The 21,481-nt window shown below is 45.8% G+C and overlaps 1 protein-coding gene across 1 annotated transcript in view; it reads left to right on the top strand.

Annotated features, from left to right (window-relative positions):
* Nucleotides 1–21,481, top strand: part of RASSF3 (Ras association domain family member 3) — a 75,791-nt gene that overhangs the window by 51,339 nt on the left and 2,971 nt on the right. Inside the window, exons 2-4 of the mRNA XM_005902529.3 lie at nt 14,911–15,018; nt 17,065–17,293; nt 18,857–18,966. Coding sequence (XP_005902591.2) covers nt 14,911–15,018; nt 17,065–17,293; nt 18,857–18,966 — 447 coding nt within the window. The remainder of the gene's footprint in view (nt 1–14,910; nt 15,019–17,064; nt 17,294–18,856; nt 18,967–21,481) is intronic.

Here is a 21,481-nt window from a genome sequence, read left to right on the forward strand (position 1 = left end):
GGTGGGGTCGCAAAGGGCTATAGTCTGTGGGGTCGCAAAGGGTCAGTCATGCCAGTGACTACGCACAGCACAGTTCCTTGAGACAAGGGGGTTATAACTTCTATTTTAGGCCAATAGAATTTCTGTCTTAGACATATTCCCATTTTACAGGACCAGACTTCATCCCATTGAGTTCTGAATCAGTTGAGAAGACCAGATTGAGAAGGATAGAGACCAAAATTTACCTTTACTCCTGGTTTGGAGCTGATACGGATAATGTAGCTTATCCCTGTGGGCAAGGGGCCTTCCTGAGGCTGACCTCCTGTGCTGTACTGGTGAAGACCCCCCTACAGGGTCAGAGCAGGATGCTGGCCCCCAGTGAGGACAGAGGGAGGGGCTGACTGTGCACGCATGCCCACTTTCTCCTTCCAGACTCACTGCTCCCCCTTCTGACAGGGTAGAGAGAGGATGCCTTCTCTCCCTTTTAAGTGATAAGAAAACGACACCTGGAAAGGTTTTGTACTTTCTTAAAGTCACCCAGCTAGTTGGCAACAGATTTTTCTCCTGGACTCTAGAGGTCATTTGGTACACATAGAAAGGACATGGTTTGGGAACTGGCCAGGATTTGTGTTTACATGCTACCTCTGTGACCTTTGCCTGGGTTTATGCATCTGTACAGTGGGGTTAAACTTTCTACCTCAGGGCTTTTGAGGGTTCCATGAGCTCTAACCCGTGTTTAGTAAGCTGGCCAGTGTTCTGTTTCTTTAAATGAGCATCACACGCATCAGCCTGCAAGACTGGGTCATTTATCAATCCTCCAGTTCATTTTTTTCTTTTTTAAATCTGGCATGGAGCCTCAGAAAACTTGGTGATTGGGGGATTTTGATGTTTTAGAAGGAAAAAAAAATGTCCCTAACTTCCTTATGTCCTAAATTGAAAGAAATATACATGTCCCACTCACCCTAGAAAAACTTGCTTCATACCTAGAATTGACTTTATATATAGTCAGGAGTTGAAAGTGGCCTATTTAACTTTGGGAAGCCAGCATCTTTATTTTGGCTGCACTGCATGGCTTGTGGGATTTTAGTTCCCCAACCAGGGATTGAACCCGGACCCTTAGCAGTGAAAGCCTGGAGTCCTAATCACTGGACCTCCAGGGCATTCAGCTAACATCTTTCAAATCTAAATATTCACGTTTCTTTTCTAGGACTTTCTTTAAGTAGCTGTTTGAAGAGTTTTGTTTTGTTCGGTGTTGGGGTGGGCTGGGGGGTGATGCACACATCAGTGGCCCGAGTGAAGGGGTGAAAAGGTGAAGCAATCTTTGTGCCAGGGGTCTGGCCCAGAGCTTGTACATTGTGATATGGTGTGGTCGCTGTCTTCAGGTCTCCTTAGACAGATGAAGCAGTTCCCTGTGCCCTCTGGGACACTGTTGTTTCAGGCAGTTGCCCCACGTGGGGACAAGGATGCAGCTCTAAGCCGGCCCATATCCTGTGTTGAATACTGGCATTGACCCTCCACTTTGAGTGTCTGCTATTTCTTCCTGTCCAGATCTTCAGTTTAGTGAGGTCCACACAACTTTGATCCACATGTTTGTTTCAGACCCCTAATGCCAGCACATTCATTAAATTCAGTTTCTCTTCTTTCTTCCCCTTCAAATCAAGCCTTTTACTTTATAGTCCACACCTCCTAGCTGAGCAGCACCTCCACCCGCCCTTGCCTCCCCCATCTGGCTCCGGGTGTGGGGGTGGCTGTGCGGCCAGGCTGCTGACCCCTAGCCCTGAGGAAAGGTGGGGCGGGAGGGTGCTTCCTCCAGGCCTTGGACTTCCTGTGCTCACAGGGAGGAAAGCGGAGCCAGAGGGTGTGTGAGCCCTCAGGTCTTGGAAGTGACAGAAACATTCCTGCACAACAAAGAAAATCCAAGTTGCTTGTGAATTACCCCCCACTGCCAATGGCTATTCAGTTTCCAGGGCGACTGGAATGTGGCTTTTATTTATAAATTGGACTAATAGGGTGATGTTTAAAAAGCTACTTTTCCTTTCCTTTGGTCAGTCCTTCGCAGTAGCAGGTTGTGGTGGTGGTTGTTTTTTAAATAGCTGGAAGAAGCCTTCTTTATTTTGCAGACCGCGGTGCCTTATTTTCACCTAGATCTCTGGTTTGCTCTCTTCAGGCAGCTTCCCTACTTCGACCTCTGCAAGTGCATTTGGCTGCAGGCGTGAGCTCAGTTGCTTTAGTGCCTCTCTTCTCAGTGTCAGAGTTATCTCCCCGGGGGTGGCTCGCCTGCCAGGAGTGGCTGGCACATCAGAGTTTGTTCAGTTGCTCTGCCAGGGTGCTGGATTACATTGTGTTTACTGTTTCCTTGGCTGTTTTTTAAATTTTTTTAAAATACGTGAACGTCTCCCCCATCCCCCACTAGCTTTTACTCCCCACCTCCGCCCCTGGAAGAATCCCCTGGACGGGGGAGCCCCACAGACTGCAGTCCACGGGGTCACAAAGAGTCAGACAACGGTGGAGCAACTAACATTTTCAACACACTTTCCACCCCAATTAACAGTCATACAGACCAGAGAAGTTTTTGAAAATTTTGTCAAAATTTTGTACAGAAAGAGAATTAAAGCCTTAAATCTTACCAATCAAACATAAACACTTAACATTTTGAAATATTTCCTTCTTGTCTTCAGGCACGTGGCTTGTTACGTTGGATATGCGGCTTCTCCTGATTTTTTTCTTTTGTTTTGTCTTCCATTAATATCTCTCTGTAAGCATCATGTTCAGAGCTTCTCTGTGGTCTACTCTTAAGGTATATGAGCGCATTTAACCATTTCCCTAACACTGGGCATGTAGTTTGTGATTTTTAACTAATTTTCTGTAGACTCAGCCAGGTGAGCAGTGCCCCTGGTAATTGCTAGTTGTGTTAGTACCTCACCCTCCAAAATAGGTTGCGTATCAACCGCCTCCCCCTCTGGAAGCTAGTGACGCACAAACCTGATGGTCTGTCCACGAGCTTTCACCTCCTCCACGGTCCCTTCCCTCCTTCTCCTCCTTTCTTGGCTGAATGGGCTTTGAGTCAGACAGACCTCCTGTGACCTCAGGCCCTGCACTAACTGCATGCCCTCGCCATGTGAATTCTTCGAAACCTCCATTTTCCTATTTGCAGAATAGGGATAAGAATGAGTCCTCAAAACAAGTTATTATAAATGAGTTCTGAGTCGGGTGTGAAGGGTGTGGTGAGGGGGGTCTGACCTGGGTGATGCAGCTGCCACCACCTCCAGCAGCCTTCCAGGGTTTCAGGTTGGCTAATTTTGCCCATCTGGTTTTGGAATAAGAACAGAGAGAATAGGGAAGCAAAATGGGGGAGGTGTATTGAGATTTTTCTTCCCGTTCTCAGTATAAGGGCTTCCCTGATAGCTCAGTTGGTAAAGAATCCGCCTACAATGCAAGAGACCCCGGTTTGATTCCTGGGTAGGGAACATCCCCTGGAGAAGGGACTGTCTAATCCACTCCAGTATTCTGGCCTGGAGAATTCCATGAACTGTATAGTCCATGGAGTTGCAAAGAGTTGGACATGACTGAGTGATAAAGTTAAAGTGTTTGTTTCAGCACTGCCTGAACCCTCAGAGCAGGGTGTCTGGGATCCCTGGCTGGGCTCGTGGGGTGGGAAGCATGGGCCAGGGTCGCCAGGCCCTTGCCTATTCTCCTGGCAGGGGTCTACCTTCCTAGTCTCTCCCCTTCTGGTCTTTCTGTTGGTGTCTCCCAACTCACCCCAAGCCTTGAGGTTCTTGTGATGACCTTGATGTTTCTCAGCTTATCCACAACCAAGCAGGAGGGCAAGGAGCAATTCCTGTGCAAAAGAGTATCTTTAGAAATTGCTGGAACTTCGCTGGTGGTCCAGTGGTTAAGAATCCTCCTGCAAATGGGGACCGTGGGTTTGATCCCTGGTCTGGGCAGATGCTGCAGGGCATGTAAGCCCATGCGCTACAACTACTGATCCCCTGCTCCAAAACAAGAGAAGCCACCGCGATGAGAAACCTGAGCACTGCAGCTAGAGAGCAGGCCCCGCTCACCGTGGCTGGAGAAAGCCTGCACACGGTAATGAGAACCCAGCACAGCCAAAATATAAATAAGTAAATTTAAAAGAAGATGGCTCATGTGAGACTCTTTAAGGTACTTATCTCCCAGATTTTTTTTATGAATTGCTCTAACTTTTCTTTTAATTCTTCCAGAGTACTGTCACCTCCTTGGTAGGAAGGAAGAAGGTGATTCCTCAGAGAAAACCAATACATGGGCAGTTAAGGTGGAGCTGAATCTGTAAATATCCTTCATGTGCCCGTTTTCTGCACAGATCATTGTCCTTCTGAGAGTGGAGGGCGTCATGTGTTGCTCGTGAAGAATACACAGAGAAGAATGAGGCCTTGTACATTTGGTACTTCAGCCGTGCCTTTTAAGGGCTATGAAGAGGCTGAATCAGAAGAACCATCTTGAGTGCAGTGGAGCATGGAGGGGAGGAGAATTCAGGCCGAGGCAGTGGATTGCATTAATAGGAGCATGGGTAATATAAAACAGCTTAACTGCGCATGGGCTCCTTCAGACTCTCCACTTGCATGTTAAAAAATTGTTCAGAGTCTGGGGAATTCCCTGGTGGTGCAGTGTGCAGTGGTTAAGACTCTGTACTTCCATTGCAAGGGGCACAGGTTCAGTCGCTGGTCGGGGAGCTAAGATCCCACATGCTCCGTGTACCACGAGGCAGGCTCCCCGCTGCGCGCCACCCCCTGCCCCCCGCAAAAAAAATGTTCAGTCTGGACATGTGACTTGGAAGGACTGCCAGTTCTCTCCCTGTACCTGTGGTGCCATCTCCGCACCTCGGTTGGTTGAGAGTGAGCTATGCAAATATGTTTTTAACTGGTGCTTTAGCAAGGCTGCACTGAGTAAGAACTGAAGATGTACAAATCCACCCCTTCCAGGAGCTGTATGTGACTGTCTCTCTGGACATTATCAACTTGAAGAAGGTGTCGTCATCTACATTTTTCAGCTCTATGTCACCTGAAAATGGAGAACCTAAGTTGCTTTTTAATTCTCCTATTATACTATGACGGCAGCTTAGACTCCTTACGATAATTGGCAGGGAAGAAGATACCAAGCTTGCATCTCACAGTTTTCCTTGGAGTGCTTGTCTACAGACATTTCTTATTTGCTTGGGACTGTCCGTCTTCTGTTCAAATTTGCTTTCAGCTGGCAGGTGGAATTTGTTTTCAGGGTGACAGCCCCGTTGGTTTGCAGTCCGTGCCCCTGGTTTTCTGATTCCTGCTGTTGGCGGAGCTGGAGCCTGGAGTTGCCCATATGGGCTCCACCTGCCTCCTCCCTGCCTGCTGCCATGTTCCTTTGTGCTTCCTGTCTGGTGCCCCTCCAAATGAGCCTGCTCATTTCCTTTCTCCGGAACCTCCCCTTATTGCCAGGGTTCAAAGGTTTCATCAAGGATATGGTGGTCACCAGACCTGACCTCCAAACTCTGACCTTTGAGTCTCTAGTATCCTTGGGGTAATCTCAATCAGGGGACTGTGGCCACAGCTGTAATTGCTGCTGAAGGAGATGGACGGCTGTCAGATGACCTCTAGAGTCTTGAGCAGTGACAGGTTTTAATCTAAAATTTAGGGCAGATGCTCTGTCATGTTCCCCATTGTAGCGTCTTGTCTCTTTTCCCTCTTGGTTTCTTGGCCACCTCTGATATGTATTTTTCCCATTAATTTTCCTACTGCCCAGTGGACTTTGTAAGCATTGTATTTGATTAGGGTGGTGGTGTAGATGGTATAAAATCTTAGAAAAGTTACTGCTGAAAGGGACTATGATCCAGTGCTCTCTTAATCATCAAGGAAACCGAGTTTTTGAGGCCATGCCTTCTTTTGGAAACCTGAGTCCCTTCTGATGGAGACCTCAGAGAAATGGGCTTCCCAGTGGATTGGGCCAGGGCAGGAGTGCTGGCTCATCTAGGGCCACATTCTTTTTGTAATGATCACAGCTGATTAGCAGGATTTGGTTGTGCTTGGCTCTGAGGCCTCTCATAATCTCTCCTTTCTTTGTTGCCTTAGAATTTAAAGAAAGTTAAGCCAGTTGTGAAATGTATCACCTTTCAGAAAGGGGTAGCATCTTAATTGACTCCCTTTGAAAACATGTCACACTGGGATTTTTTAAGTACACCATGTAATCTGGTATGCCTTGAGGTTGAGACCTCCAGCTGGGGCACACTGGGGAGACTGGTCCACCTCCAAGTTTGTTTTCTGGCTCCAAACAAATGAGTGACTGTTTGACGATTGGCACGCGACCCGGTTTTAAAGTACAACCATATAGGGTATGGCAGACTGGTAACTGAGAGGGGGGCGGTTGAAAGAGCGAGGTCATGGAAGGCCCAGATGAAACGCTTTTAATGTGTATCACAACTGCAATTAATCTTATTAACACGCTGGGCTGGGGCTGCTCACCCTGCCCCGGGTGTTCAGGGGTATTGGAGGGGCATGCTTTGAAGGACTGTTTTCTTTGATGGTGCAGATGGAACAGAAGCGTATCAGACTTTGTATCTGGTACCAGAAAGGCCTTTTGTGTGCCCGTGCAGATGCATTCCGTTTTGAGAAGCAAACAAAACTTAATGCAGATTGATAAGATGTACAAAAGAGAGTGGGTTTTCAACGTGGTCTTGTAGCTGTGGACTCTGGGACCAGACAGAATCAGCTGAAAAGGGAGGGAGCCTCCTCCTTGGTGCTCAGCATCCGGCTCGTGACAGCTCCGGGAGCAAAAAATTTAAAAAACATGAGTTGTTGGGAGGCAAGAGTAAAAATACAGGAAACACCAAACCAGAGAAGGTGTTGTGATGAGAAATCTAATGGATGGGGTGGTGCAGGGGTTCCTGAGGCTGCTGTGGTTAGAATGGCTTCCTGGGTGGGGTGGCCTTGATAGGGTCACAGGGTGAGGGTTGGGAGTGCGGGGCACTCATGGGGGAAAGATAGTGGGCCAGAGGGCAGGGTGGTGTAGTGGGTAGGGGTGAGGCTGACCTGTAGATGCCACACTTTGATCTATCCATGTCTGTCTTCCACAAGTGTGTGCGAGAGAAGCTAGTACAGTACTGCATCCTTATAAGGCTGCTGCCCAGTTCTGTTTCTGCCACCCCCTTTTTTTTTTTCCAGAAGTCCTCTAAAATACCTCTAGATTCCCTTCTGCTGTACTCTTTGTTGTTGTTTAACAAGTAGCCTTGGGGACAAAGAGGTTGTTTGAAATATTGAGTTCAACAAATGTGGTTTGGGTATGCTAATATCCTCTGACGAATACACAGTCTAGTCACTAAGTGAATAATGGATGGGAAAAGAAATATCTGTTCCTGTATATAATGTACCCACTTGCTCATAATTAGTGAATGTCACACTTAAAACATTATTAAAGATCTGTTCTCTTCAAGTCTCCTTGCTGTGTATGTACATATGCCAGTTTTGCACCTGCAGGGCTTCTCAGAGACTTCAGCATCCTGAAGTTCTTTGGGAATCAGCGAGGGGGAGTAGAGGAGGAGGAAGAGGGGGACGGCCCTTGCTGTCCACAGGACATCTTGGAGGATTAGCAGTGCTGTTGACAGTGTCCTGTGCGTTGCCCTTGCTCCCTCAGCTGCCCTCCACTTGGTCCATTTACTTTTCCCGCCTTAAGACAATAGCGGTGCATCTCTTGAACCAAGGACGTTGAGGGGGCTGTTACATCCCCGCTTCCTTTTTCTTTGCTATTGGAGCGGCAAACAGATGGCTGCATAGAAGAGCTGCCTACAAGCTAAATTTGGGCAAGACGGGTCCCTGAATCTTCATATAAATGGAAATAAGAGTCCTAGCTCTATATCCTGCCACTAAAAAAAAAAAAAATCTTCCTGTGTGGTGGGGGATACAACCCGAGACTGGTGAGAATGAATCAGTGTGCCATGGCCAGACGTCCCTTGACGTGGCACCCGTCAACCCTGGTGCCATGAGAATGAGGCAGCAAGCAGCACGCTGTGCTTCTAAGGTCAGAACGGCACCTGGGACTTCCCTGGTGCTCCAGTGCTTAAGACTCTGAGCTTCCACTGCAGGGGGCACAGGTTCCATCCCTGGTTGGGGAGCTAAGAACTAAGATCCCGCATGCCCCGTCACGTGGCCAAAAAACCCAAATAAACAAAACAGACAAACAGAAAAGAAAAAACAGCAGCACCCAACCTTCCAGAAACAAGTGTTCTGGTTCTTTCCTTCAGGAATAGACTCTTCCTTACTCCGGACTCTGCCTGCAGTGCAGGAGACCCGGGTTTGATCCCTGGTTTGGGAAGATTCCCTGGAGAAGGGAATGGCTACCCACTCCAGTATTCTTGCCTGGGAAATCCCATGGACAGACGAGCCTGGTGGACTACGGTCCATGGCGTCACAAAGAGTTGGACACAGCTGAGTGAGTAACACTTTCACTATTCCAGAACAATTGTCTTTTTACTGTGATGTATTTTGCTTTGCTTTCTTGTGGGTTTTCCTCCCTTGTTCATGACACCTGCCCACGTTGCAGTTCAGCTTCACACTGTCCACTGGAGTTCCACTAGCTGCCTGAGGCTACATAGCCTTAAATTATTTAAAATGAAATAAAATTTAAAACTCAGTTCCCCATTTCAAACTCTCAGGTGCCATGTGTGGCTTGTCCTATTTTGGACAATGCAGATATAGAGCTTTTCCATCATTTCAGATCATGCTGTTGGATGGAACTTTCTGAGTTCCCACAGCACCTCTACCTACTTTAACACTTAGAGGTTGTGGTGCCGTAAGCGAGGAATGTTTGGCAGATGTTGACTGTAAATATGAAGCTGTCCCCCATGGACTTTCTTGAGAGCACCATTCAGGGTTGAGCGGGGCATTTCGTGTGCCTGCTCAGTCATGTCCGACTCTTTGTGACTCTTTGGACTGTAGCCTGCCAGGGTTCTCTGTCCATGGGACCTTCCAGGCAAGAGTACTGGAGTGGGTTGCCATTTCCTCCTTCAGGGGATCTTCTGGACCCAGGGATTGAACCTGAGGCTCATGTGGCTCCTGAATTGACCCTCTTGGGACTTTGCAGGCTTAGCTTTGTGTAACAGCGTTTCTGTGTTCATCACAGGGTTTCCGCTTTGCACATGTAAAGGACATCTCGGGACAGTGTTTTCCTACCTGCTAATCTAATGGTTTAAAATACAATTCAGGAGCATCGCCCCTGACTTGCAGAAAGCGTCTTTTGAGCTCCACGAATGGCTTGCTCAGTAGTTCCTGGAAATCACTGCTTCATCCTGTGCTTTCATATGCAGACCTGCTTTGGTTTGCTTATAGGTTCCTCCTTGATTGCCGTAGAAGAATCTCTCCTGGAGGAGATTTTCCTATTTTGCTTAGGTCCATGATACTTTATATGATGTCTTTGTTGGAACAGAACCTGGAAGGAAGACGTGTGAAGTCTTTACCTAGACTACACTTCTCTCAAGCTATTTGTGAATTCCATTTGCAGCATGGCCAACTTGTCCAGGGAAGGGTAGTCTTAGGAAGGAGGGTGCTTGGTGTTTTATCCCCTACACAATACAAGGCTGGCACCTGTTCCAGCTGTAATTGCACCCAGCATCCCAGTCTTTGAGGGACATCAGTAGGTCACTGCCTATTTCAGCTGGAGAGGAGATGAAAAGTAGGAATTCATGAGTTTGGAATGGAACCTCACTTAGAGAAGGTACCTGTTGACTTGATAAGTTTATCCTCCTCCACTGAGAGAGGCTGGGCCCCAAACTGGTCAGGAGTCAGAGCTGCTCCCCATGAGAGCCGCAGGACTGCCAGTGGGGAGGTGATGACAGTCTTTACTCCTGTCTTGGCATGATGCGGATATGTATTGTCCTCCACTCAACCTAGGAATCTGGGCTATTTGCAATTTTTAAAGAGTCAGTTGTTTCTGGGAGAGGTCTGTGATGCAAACAAAATAATGCCACACGTGCAAGGGCAGGGAGTACGACAGACTTGACTAGGCTGAGAACCAAGAAAAGGCAAAAAGGCTGGGACCAGAGTGGTCTCTCCCAGTTTTAAGTGCTTGGTACAGAGCTGGGCATCAGGAGGCATGTAATAAGTAGTTGTTGAATAATGGGTTGTATTGGCCATGGGTCACAAAGAGTCGGACATGACTGTTAGTTTCATAACAGTCCTATAAAGTTCATATTGTTCTGTACATTTTAAAAAGATGAGAAAACTGAGACTCAGGTTAAATAACTCACCTTTGGTCCCACAGCTAGAATGTGGCAGAGCCATGATTCAGACCTAAGTATGCCTAAGCCTTAGACCAGCTGCCTTCACTAGGCTCAAACAGAAGGAGCAATAGGGCCATATTCACCTTCTCTTCTTTTCCCTCCCTCTGCCCTCCCATCTCTCTCCCTTTCTCCCTGTTCCCCCCTCATAGTTACTCTCAGATGCTTTATACTTGTTTAGGTTTTTTTTTTTTATTGTTATATTTTTAACTCAAGAAATTATGCTGTATTTTATACAGTGCTGTTGTCAATTATATCTCAATAAAACTGGAAGAAAAAAACTTTAATTGTGATATGATTTCAGAATTAGACAAAAAAAATGGCAGGAAGGGTGTAAGCAGTGTCCAGGTTCGTAGGGGTCTGTATATTCTTGGACAGTTGTGTTGTGAGCCCCTCCAACCTGGAGCCGGGCCACGCTGACTTCACACAGTCTGAGCCACACTGCCTGGGATTCCTGTGTGTCTGGGAGGTAGGGCGTGCCCCTTACGAAAGTTCATCGGTGTAAAAACAGCAGTGTGACCTCACCCAGAAACTGAGGTAAACCCAAGAGCAAGCCGTCCAGAGATTGCTAGGTGTAAACGTGAGCAAAGAGTCTAGGGTTTATAGTTTTGAGCTCACCCTCTGAGAAACTGGAGGGTTTGGGGAATGTAAAAGAAAAGTGGCTTATAAAAAAGATGACTGGTAACTAACTTCCCAAGCAGACACTCTCAGGCGTGGCACCATACCCTCCCCAGCTGCCAAGAACAATAGCGGATGCGTTCAGAGACTCCTGCGACCATGCCATTTCCTCCTCGCCATGCAATTACAGATGAATGTTTATGCTCCGTGCTCTGTGCTCCACGCCCGCCACGCGGTTTTTTTTTTAACCCTCTCCTTCCTATCACCTTTGTACTCATGGAATCTACTTTCTCCCTTCTGGGTTCTGTTCTGCTAGTATAGTAGTAGTGTTAGTAGCTCAGTCATGCCCGACTCTTTGAGACCCTCCTCTGTCCATGGGATTCTCCAGGCAAGAATACTGAAGTGGGTTGCCATGCCCTTCTCCAGGGGATCTTCCCGAACCAGGGATCAAACCTAGGTCTCCTGCATCGCAGGCAGATTCTTGACCATCTGAGCCACCCGGGAAGGGTGTCCTCCACTCCAGGGCCTCACGTGTGGCTCCTAGGCCTTTCCCTTTGCTGCCAGACTCCTTTACTTGGAGGAACTGAGCTTAGTTAACCTCCTGGAAGTCTTTTTTCTCTGGCATTCCTCACTCACACCTGTGCTGGACAGGAAGTGCCATGAAGATGGAGGTGCTGTGTGACGTTCCCTCACGGGCAAGGCCTGGCCCACAGCTTCTGTTGAGAAAATACTTGCTGAATGAGTGGGCCTTGGTGAGTGCTACCTCAGTTGACTGAAAAATGCAAGATCACAGAAGAAGAATGTAGATCTTAGACTCTTATCAGAAGGAAAAAAAAATTAACTCTGGGTGGTGATGAATGTAAACTAAACTTATTTTGGTGACCATTTTTATGTACATATAAAGTCATTAGGTTCTACACTTGAAACAAACAGGATGTTACACGTCAAAGTCACTTAAGTCGTGTCCAACTCCGCGACCCTATAAACTGTAGCCCTCCAGGCTCCTCTGTCCAAGGGATTCTCCAGGCAAGAATATTGGAGTGGCTTGCCATGCCCTGCTCCAGGGGATCTTACTGAACCCAGGATCGAACCTGAGTCTTCTGTGTCTCCTGCATTAGCAGGCGGGTTCTTTTCCACTATCACCACCTGGGAAGCCTACTATGTTTATACCTTAAACTATTATAATGTTGTGAATCAATTATACTTGATTCACAAGTATATATAGGTATTTAAAGAAAATACAAGCTCACAGCCCTTTAGGGTTTAATTGCTTCTCTGGGATTTGCTTTGCAGTTGATCTTTTAATAATGAGATTTTAGGTTTGGAGGAGATCTTGGAGACCTTTGGGTCCAGCTCTTCTCTGTTGTTGCTTCCTATGGTTTGCTGGGTTTGTAATCTCTGAGGAAGTCGGCTAAGTGGTTTACACAGGCATGTCTCAGTTATGCGTGTGTGCATGACCCAGGGCAAGTTTCTCTTCCCAGACTGGCCTGCGCCTTTAACTAAAGCTCCTGGGAATGCTGACCCGAGGGGGCCTCAAGATGGGAGCCAAGTCCAGTGTCTCAGCAAAACCTGTGATCAAAGACTGACCGAAATGATCTGACCGCCTGCCCATTGCTCTTCTGCACTCCTCTCAGCCTTTCTCTCCTTCTTTCTTCAAGTAGTAAGCCCCTGGATCACATGTATGCTCCAGTATTCAGACAGGTCACTATTTTTGTGTATTTTTCATGGTGAGCCTTTGGTTTCCTTGACGCCTTGAGTGGAGCCGTCCTGTCTCGTCGGTCACGCTAGTGGAAGCACGTTTTTGCTAACAGAAAGCCGGGAAGCACTTTGGAGCTGTCTACTCCAGTATCGTTTCTTATTTGAAAAGAAACGAGAGAGCAGACTCAGGTTAGTAGCCCAGAGCACAGCATTAGTTTTGGTGACCTGGCCTAGCTGCAAGTCTGGTTGGAATGGGGCACTTTCCCAGCACCCTTTGCCCTGCCAACATCACGTCCCACACCCATGACATGGAACGTCTCTTATTGTATACTTTTGTTTTTAAAATGTTACGTATATATATTTTGTTTAATGAAAGGTTATTTTTGGCTGTAGTGTGTGGCATGTGGGATCTTAGTTGGGATTCCCAACCAGGGATTGAATGCTCGTCCCTAGTCATGGAAACGCAGTCTTACCCACTGGACGTCCAGGGAAGTACCATGTATTATAATTATTTTCTTTTTTTTTCTCAATTGAGGTGTAGTTGATTTACTGTGTTTCAGGTGTACAGCAAAGTGGTTCTGTTTCAGATAGATTCTTTTTCAGGTTCTTTTCCATTATAAGTTGTAGAAGATACTGAATATGGTTCCCTCTACTATACAGTAGGTCCTTGGTGTTTATCTTTAGTATTTACTAGTGTGTTTCTGTTAATCCAAAATTCCTAGTTTATCCCTCCCCCTCTTATTGTATACTTTTTAGGGTATGCTTTGAAGAGTCTTTGGATAGTTCATAGTGAATAATGAATGCTGGAAGACTCATTTTCTGCTTCAGCCATGACCTGTAGCTGGCTAATTGTGGACTGGAAAGAGCAGGTCAGGCAGAGAGACTTGAGAGACATGTTTTAAATAGGAAATAGTCACTGAAGCTCCTAAAAAGTTACTTTAATCTACAGCTTTTTCCTTCCCTAATCATTGACACCAAAAATAAGATTGCTCTGGGACTTGACACTGGTAGATAGAATGCTCCCCAAGGGACTTGAGGTTTGTTTCCAAAGCTGGGCAGTGACCACGCTGGCCTCCCAACACTGACCCGTCAGACCTCGCCAGGACAGGACTGGAATCGAAAAGTTCCTGAGATGACTTACAGTCAGCACAGCTCTCTCTGGGTCTCCAGTCAAGGAACTTGAGACCTGAATGGATTTGATGCCCTTAAAGTTCTTTCCTCGCTGGTGGGGGTGTGTTCATCACACTAGCTCACAGTGCCTGGTGGGAGCAAATGCCTACTCGGATAGCCTGCAGCTGCGAGGATGGGGTGATGTATCTGGCTGGAAAAGAGGTACTTTTTAAAGGCTGTATTTAGGGGGTTATTAAATCATCCGATCTTCTATCTTGAAGGTTATTAGGACCCTCTTCTTTTTTTGAGTTTATTTCCCAGGCTTGAATCTGATTATGCAGCCTTTCTTTAAGTTTTCAAACACCCACACAGGAATGGTGGGGGCCTATTCAGTTTAGTGGAAACAGCATAGTGGACCTGCGTTAAAATCGAGCCTGGTCTCTTAACCAGTTGGGTTGTCCCCGGCAAGAAACTTGACCCCTGTTAACCTCAGTGTCTCTGTAACATGGGGATGCTGACGAAGATTAAATGAGGACCCCGGGTGGAAGTGCCTGGAGTTACTGAGGGTCGGTGGGCTTTGGGATCAGGTTTTTCAGGTAAGTGCCAACACTTATACAGAGCAGTTTTTATTGGTATATTAGTTTATGTCTTAGAACTTGATCTCATCTAGAAACGAAAGTAAAAATGCCTGCTTGGTTAGGTTTTTGGGAGAAGCAAATGCCGTGTAAGTCAGGTGCCTGGCATGCCTGGCTTCAGGGGCCACAGTACTCTGGAGTGTGGCCATCGGTGATCGACATCAGCTGTCACACGATGTCATGCACTGGTTGAGCTCTTTAGACAAAACAGTTAGTGAAATTTTCACAGTCAAGAGAGGATTTCACTAAAATCTTCCCCTCCAGAGTGTGGGGAGAGACTGGAGGGATGGGGGTTGAGAGTGGGTGGGTCCAGGAAGTCTGGCTACCTGTATCTTCCTTTGGAAGATGAAATTACCTTCTGGCAGTTGTGTTGAATTTGACAGGTCAGTGATTAGTGCCAGTTTAACACTTATTAACTACCATTTGCTGATAAAGACTGTAAAGCTATAAAAATCGTAAAGTTCATAAGGGGTGTGTGTGTGTGAAGGTAAAGTGCTCCATAGTTATTGTTTTGTGGCATGTGAAAAGAATCCTGGCTTTTCTGCATTTTTTCCTATGATTGCTCATGGATGGTTTGGCTTATTTTTCTTCTAGGATGTGGAGAAAGAGAAGGAAACCCACAATTACCTCAGCAAAGAGGAAATCAAAGAGAAAGTTCATAAATACAACTTAGCAGTCACAGACAAGTTGAAGATGACCTTGGTGAGCACCCATGCTAATAATACTGTTTAGCTTGACAATGTCAAAGGACAACTATAAGTTGTTGGTACCACAGTCTGTATGTTTAAAAATGTCTGAATCACGCTTGCAGAAATTTAAAGATTAAGGTATATAGGACCGGAAAACCCGATATTTCTGCATCTTTCAAATGAAAGCTGTATTTTGAAGTAGCTTTATCTCAAAATCAGTCAACGCTTCATAACATTTTATTTTGAAAGATGTTATGACCTCCAAAGGGTTCTTAGCATTGAGTGTAATCCTTGCCTGTTTAACACAGGGGCGGTAACTCAGATTCTAACAAGGCCTTAGATAAGTTTTACCTTACGCAAATAAATCTGGAAGTGTCAGGAAAAGGATTTTGTCACCATGGATTGGGATATAATTGAGCTTGGAGTTTTCTCAGCTGGTTGTGGGTGTAAGACGGAACGTGTATTAATAATACTCAGCTTCCTACACTGTTGTTTCAACTTTGTGTTTTCTGCACCTTTGTGCTGGAGCTGTTTGAAGCTCAGTGGGGAGCGAGGATGTAGGAGGGAGAAGCCCAGGCTTGGTGGCACAGGAAGGGAAGCCCACAGCAGAGCCCGCTGCGGGTTCCTCTGGCTGGTCTGGCCTTGCCCCGCCACTTGGTGACCTTCCTTGAAGCACCTGCCACCCCTCGGTGCCAGTGTCCAGGGGCTTGAAGCCCTGCCTGGCCGTCTAGTGACCCTGAACTGACAGAGCTCAGATAGGACGACCTGGTTAGAACAGGTCCCACTGAATTCTGTGACCCTTGGGGAGGAGCTTTTAAAAGTATAAACCTTGTGAGAAAGGATCCCTATCTGGTGGGATTCTACCCAAAAAGGGAGGCAGCAGATAATACGCCTCTTTATTCCACCAGTCTTCATCTCCTTTTTCAAACATGGTTTTTATCAAAGCAGAACATTCCTCCTCGGAGATTAAAACAGATGCAAATTTCCATGTCATTTCAAAGATTAAAAAGAAAAAGTGAAATGTTGTATAATACTTTCCACAAGAATAATGAGTGAATTAGTATTATAAATTGATCTTATAGAAAGGAAGAAAAATAATGGCCCGTAAAGGAGATTTTTCATGTTCTGTGTTAACTGTCATTTATATATAACTTAACCTGAAGGCTCATTTAAATAAAGCATTACAATATTTGTTTTTTTTCTGAATATACTAGAAGTTAAAAGTGAAGACCAGACCATTATAACTATTTGTAGCAACTAAAATATTCTACCACCAATTAAGACAAGTGAAGGTGATTTCCCCTGGTCCAGTGGTTAGGACTCCACATTTCTACTGCAGGAGCCCCTGGTTAGGGTATTAGGACCCTGCATGCTGCGTGGCCTAGCCAAACAAAAAAACAAAAGAAAACACAAGTGTTTGTATCATAATGTCTGTGGTTTACATTGTAACTTGAATTTGTTCTAAAAATATTTCTGCTTGAGGTGTCTGAAGTGCCTCATTGTATATCCCATGCTAGCGGGGAATCCTACGCTATATAAAATAGTTTACACAAAATTGGTAATAGCTGGCACACAGGCTAGCCACTAGGAATGAAAATAGCTTGTTTGCTTCCTGTCTGCTGCTTGTTATTTGACTGTTTCAGAGTCCTAATTGTGACTTTCCTTTTTTGTGTAATAGCTGGTCATCAGTTGGAGATGTTGTTTCCTTTGAGCAGTTAGCCTGCACATGGCCCCAAGCTTTAACAAGCCTTGTGGTTTGGCCAGCATCTGTGCCAGGGGATGGGAGGCTCACCCGTGGGCCCCGACCTTTCACATGCAGCTTCGCAGGCTTTGGTCCCCACATCTGCCCTGCAGACCTTGCCTGAGAAGCACTTTCCTGGAGTGTGTTAACCTTTCCGAGGTCATCTCCTGAGGGGCCCTCTTGAATGAGCCTCTGCCACAAAGCCATAAAAGAAGCGAACAAGAGAGGGAGTGTTTCACCTTCCTTTTCTGTTGTTGTTTTGATACGCTCCTTCCCTAAAATGCCCAGCTCATGTGTGTGTTCCTCTTCCTGCCTCAGAATTCAAATGGGATTTACACTGGCTTCATTAAAGTACAGATGGAACTCTGCAAACCTTCACAGACTGCTGGAAAACCCACTCCCAGTAGCAATGGCTGTATGAACACCCTTCACATCAGCAGCACAAACACGGTTGGCGAAGTGATTGAGGCCCTGCTTAAGAAGTTTCTTGTGACCGAGAGCCCTACCAAGTTTGCACTTTATAAGCGGTGTCACAGGGAAGATCAAGGTACCATGCTTAAAATGAAAATGGTTCCTGCTTTTGTTTCTGTCTTTTGACTTCATTTGTGGAAGACTGGTGGATGTACCTGTATCAGTTATGTCAGAGCCCAGGGACATATTCTGGAATAAATGGTGAATGCATCCTGGTTGTCCGAGTTTTTCAGGTGGACAGCTCTCGGTCTGAGAGCCCAGAGGTATCTGTATGTGAAGTATGTGATGGGTATTTATGGAGGATTTATGGGATAGCCTCCCTCCTCTTTGCCCCCACTGCCCCACCCAGCACAAAGAATGCCTTTGGGCTTAAGTTTTCAGTAGCACATTGATGTTGGATGTGATTGGTGAACTTGCAGGCTTCTGTCAATGGCACAGTCCTACGCCCTCCTTTTCCCTTAGCCTGTCTCATGCTAGGTGTGACCCTGGGATGGGGGCACCCTGCCCACCCCACCTCTACCCCTCCAGGGGCATATGCAGTAGATGAATAACATTTTGATCTGAGGTCTACCTGTCTGAACTTAATACCCACTATCAGTGGATTAAACAGAATCTTAAATTACTGCATGAAACTGAATAAGATATTCCAGATCAGGTCATCGCTGAACAGAAATGGATACCGATGGTGGACAGCAGGGATTTAGTGATTCACTAAGTACTGATTTGAAAATGGTGTATATATGTGAACTTGTGCTTTCCCTAGTTTTTGAGTTGAGCCTATAGCAGCTGTGGCAGAAAATCCACTCACCTTGGCATGATGGGAAAGTCCCTTGGTTGCCTAGGGATAAAACCCCAGTAGATGCTGAGTATGCTCACGCTTCTTCAACACATACTGTGGGCTGAGCCTGCAGAATACAGGGATGAATAGGCCAAGGTTCCCATCCTTCAGAGGCCACAGGCACTCAGCAGTGGGGGGAAGTTTACATCTCCAGGGGAGATGTATGTATAATGTATAACGCAGTGGTATCTGGAAGTTTGTCTTGCCACCGTCTTTGCCTGCCCCACCTGATCTTTAGCTGCATAATCTAACAGTAATAGCATCCTACTGATGTATTACCCACATGGCAAATCTTTCAACCCTACAAGGCAGAGAGAGAGAGAGAGAGAGAGAATACAGATGCAGAGAGAGAGAGAGAGAATGCAGAGCTTGCGTTCAGACAGACTGCTTTGTTTGTGCCTGCTGATTCTAAATTAATCTGTAGGAAGATTTGCTTCTAGAGTTCTGATTTCATGTTCTTGGGAAGGTATATTTTTATTGTTGCAGGGATTACAGATCCTTTTTTAAGTTTATCTTGCTTTCTAAAAGGAGGAACGGGATTAATTATAAGCCCATTTTGAGAGTGCTACTCATTTAAATCCATTCTCAAGAATTATTTCCTTTTTAAAATCAAGGCCCAGTTTACATTATGCAGATAGAATGGAAATAGTATAGAACTCATTCCACTGTGGGCTATTTATTGGTGACAAGATGAGGGGTGGTGCCCGGGTGGCTGAGGTAATCACACTGTTGCGTTGATCTGGGGATGGGGAGGGCAATGATGTCGTGCTGTGTTTGTGACATGCCTCTCGTTCTCACCAGTCTACGCCTGCAAGCTCTCGGACCGGGAACATCCACTCTACCTGCGTTTGGTAGCAGGTCCCAGAACAGACACACTCAGTTTTGTTCTTCGCGAACATGAAATTGGAGAGGTAAGTGATTGTTCATTCTTGCTTTAAACTCTGCAGACCAGCTGGTCCTGTTTTATCGCTCTGGTCTAGTGACTCTACCACTGACTGCGGAGGAGGAGGGGTGGGGAGGAGAGAGGGAATGTGTGTGTCTGTGTGTGTCTGCCTGTCATGGGAGGAGAGGTGGTCCTGTGGAGGCAGGGTGTTTTTGAATTGTCAGAAATGAACCCAGAGTTAGTCTACAATATAATTTTCTTGTAACACTCATTATTTTGGTCTGTAATTTTCAGAGGTGGAAGGATATACACTTTTTAAAAAATTTGATCACCACCCAGTCTCATTTTCACCCTTTCTACCTCCACATTACTCTAATCCAGCTGAGCTTTGAAAGTCGACACTCTCCATATGTTTGCTGGTAATCAAAGTCTCCAGGCTCCTTTGCTCTAAAGGGAATAAAGGGAAACACAGTCTCTTTACTGTGAAAGCCATTTAACTTTCTAGACTCTCTCTTTCCTCTTTGCCCAGATGATTTAAGAATTCATGTCTATACGTGCATTATTTGCCATTTTCTCTCCAAGAAAGCTTGTATTTAGATCAGTTCAGTTGAGGGAAAAGGCACTTTAGACTGTCCTTCTAGATCAAGTGTCAGTTGAGTAAACCTCTCAAGCTCTGGGTCTCAGCCTTTTGTCTAGAATCAGAAATGGCATGAATTGTCTGTGTAGAACATTTTGTGATGCAGTGAGAATAGTTCTAGGTTAAAAGTTAAAAAACCAAGACTCTGCTTCCTGCCATTCCTTTTACCAGATTAGGAGCACAACAGTGGGTAAATCTATTCTTTTCAGTCCTCAGTTTTAAAATCTGTAAAGTGGGATTGAAAAGGTGGTTTTGAGTCGCAAATTAGAAATGTATGTAAACATGCTTGGTAAAGAGTATGTTTATATGTCACTGTAAATTGGAACTTTATTTAGGGGAGTTTTAGGAAGACAGTGATTTGGGACATTTTGGAAGTTTCTTTTGATCTTTATGTTTTGAAATCTTTAAAATCCACTCTCAGTTTGAAGAGATAGCTTGGTTACAAAAGTCTAAAATTTGAGGTTTTGGTTGGCACACGATAGTCTACCCTCTGCAAACCCAAGTCAGACATATCAGCACAGTCTTGCCAGCACCTTCCCTTTCTTGGTGCTGCTTTCTGAGTGTTGCACGTAGTTTAGTTAGTGTAATTGGAGCTGCATTGTCTGGGAGGGAATTATGTTGGCTTGTTTTGAAATTCACTTTACATTGTGTTCTAATGTTCCAGATTGCTTTTCTGACCTCTCTATGGTATGCTTGTGTCTCAAGTTTTCGAGGTTAACTGAATTGAGAGAAGAAACTTTCCATAGCTGTCAGAGAGTGGGAGGGAGATGCTATTTTATAACATCTTTATTTTGGAGAACTTATGTGAAAAATAAATTGTTAATTTTCAAATTAACAGAGTATTCTAATGTAGACAGTTCTGTTCTCCTGCTTCACTTCTCATTTTCTTTAGTAACTAGCTCAGTCAATCTCCAAGAGCCAATCTCCTTCAATCATCGATCCACTTGGTGGTTTTATTCTGTCTCCTCTCTCTGCACTTGTAATAGGTTATCCTGTTTTTCCCTACCCCACACGCCCTGGGAGTCCCCCATCAGACATTGCTCTTGGCCGAGATAGTGGTGCTCAGCCCAGGACTGAGGGCCTCCTTTTGGGAGGGGAGGACATGTAGTTTGGAAAGAAACCTCCCAGGTCATGCCACATACCCTTCTTGATGTTTACTGCTTAAAAAAAAATTTTTTTTTTTTTTTAATTTTAAGAAAAATGCCATGAACATTTTGTGCCTGCCAAGTACCAGGTGCTATTAGGGAATATGAAGTCAGAAGCTCAAGGGCCAAAGACAAAGCCCACATAGTTGGAAGTATAACAGATGCAGTACAGACAAGAGAAATACTAAGCAAATAATTATAATACTATTTAGATCCTTTGTGATCAGGCCGTGATCAGGGCTTCCAGTGTTCAGTGAAAGTTTCTAAAAGACATAATCCTGACTGAGAGAGAAGGGAAGGAAATCATGGAAGGCTTCTCAGAGACAGTGGCATTGAATCTGGGACTTGAAGGTTCAGGAGTTTGCCAGGCAGAGTGGAGGAGGGGAGAGCATGTGCAAAGCCACACAGGATAATGAGTGAGGGGCACAGGGACAGAGATGGGACTGGAGAGGGGAGGGTCTTTCAGACGTAGCAGAAACAACCACGGGAAGCCATTGGATGATTCCAGACGTGGAGGGTCACGCCTAGACTGGCATTCTAGAGAGAGTGTTCAGGCTGGTTGTTTGGGGGAATAGATTAGGGAATGGAAAAGTGGAGCTAGGAGGCTATCCCAGGGTTGGAGGGGAGGGTGGTGGTGGATAGGAGGGAGTAAGATTGACAGTGGGAACTGGGGAAGAAGGCAGTGACAACAAGGACCCCACGGAGAGGGAGGGTGGAAGGGAGGGTGGAGTTGCGTTTCATGCTTCTGTGGGTTAGTGTCT

This window comes from Bos mutus, chromosome 5 (genome assembly GCF_027580195.1).
Source record: "Bos mutus isolate GX-2022 chromosome 5, NWIPB_WYAK_1.1, whole genome shotgun sequence".
In the NCBI taxonomy this organism is placed as follows: Eukaryota; Metazoa; Chordata; class Mammalia; order Artiodactyla; family Bovidae; genus Bos; species Bos mutus.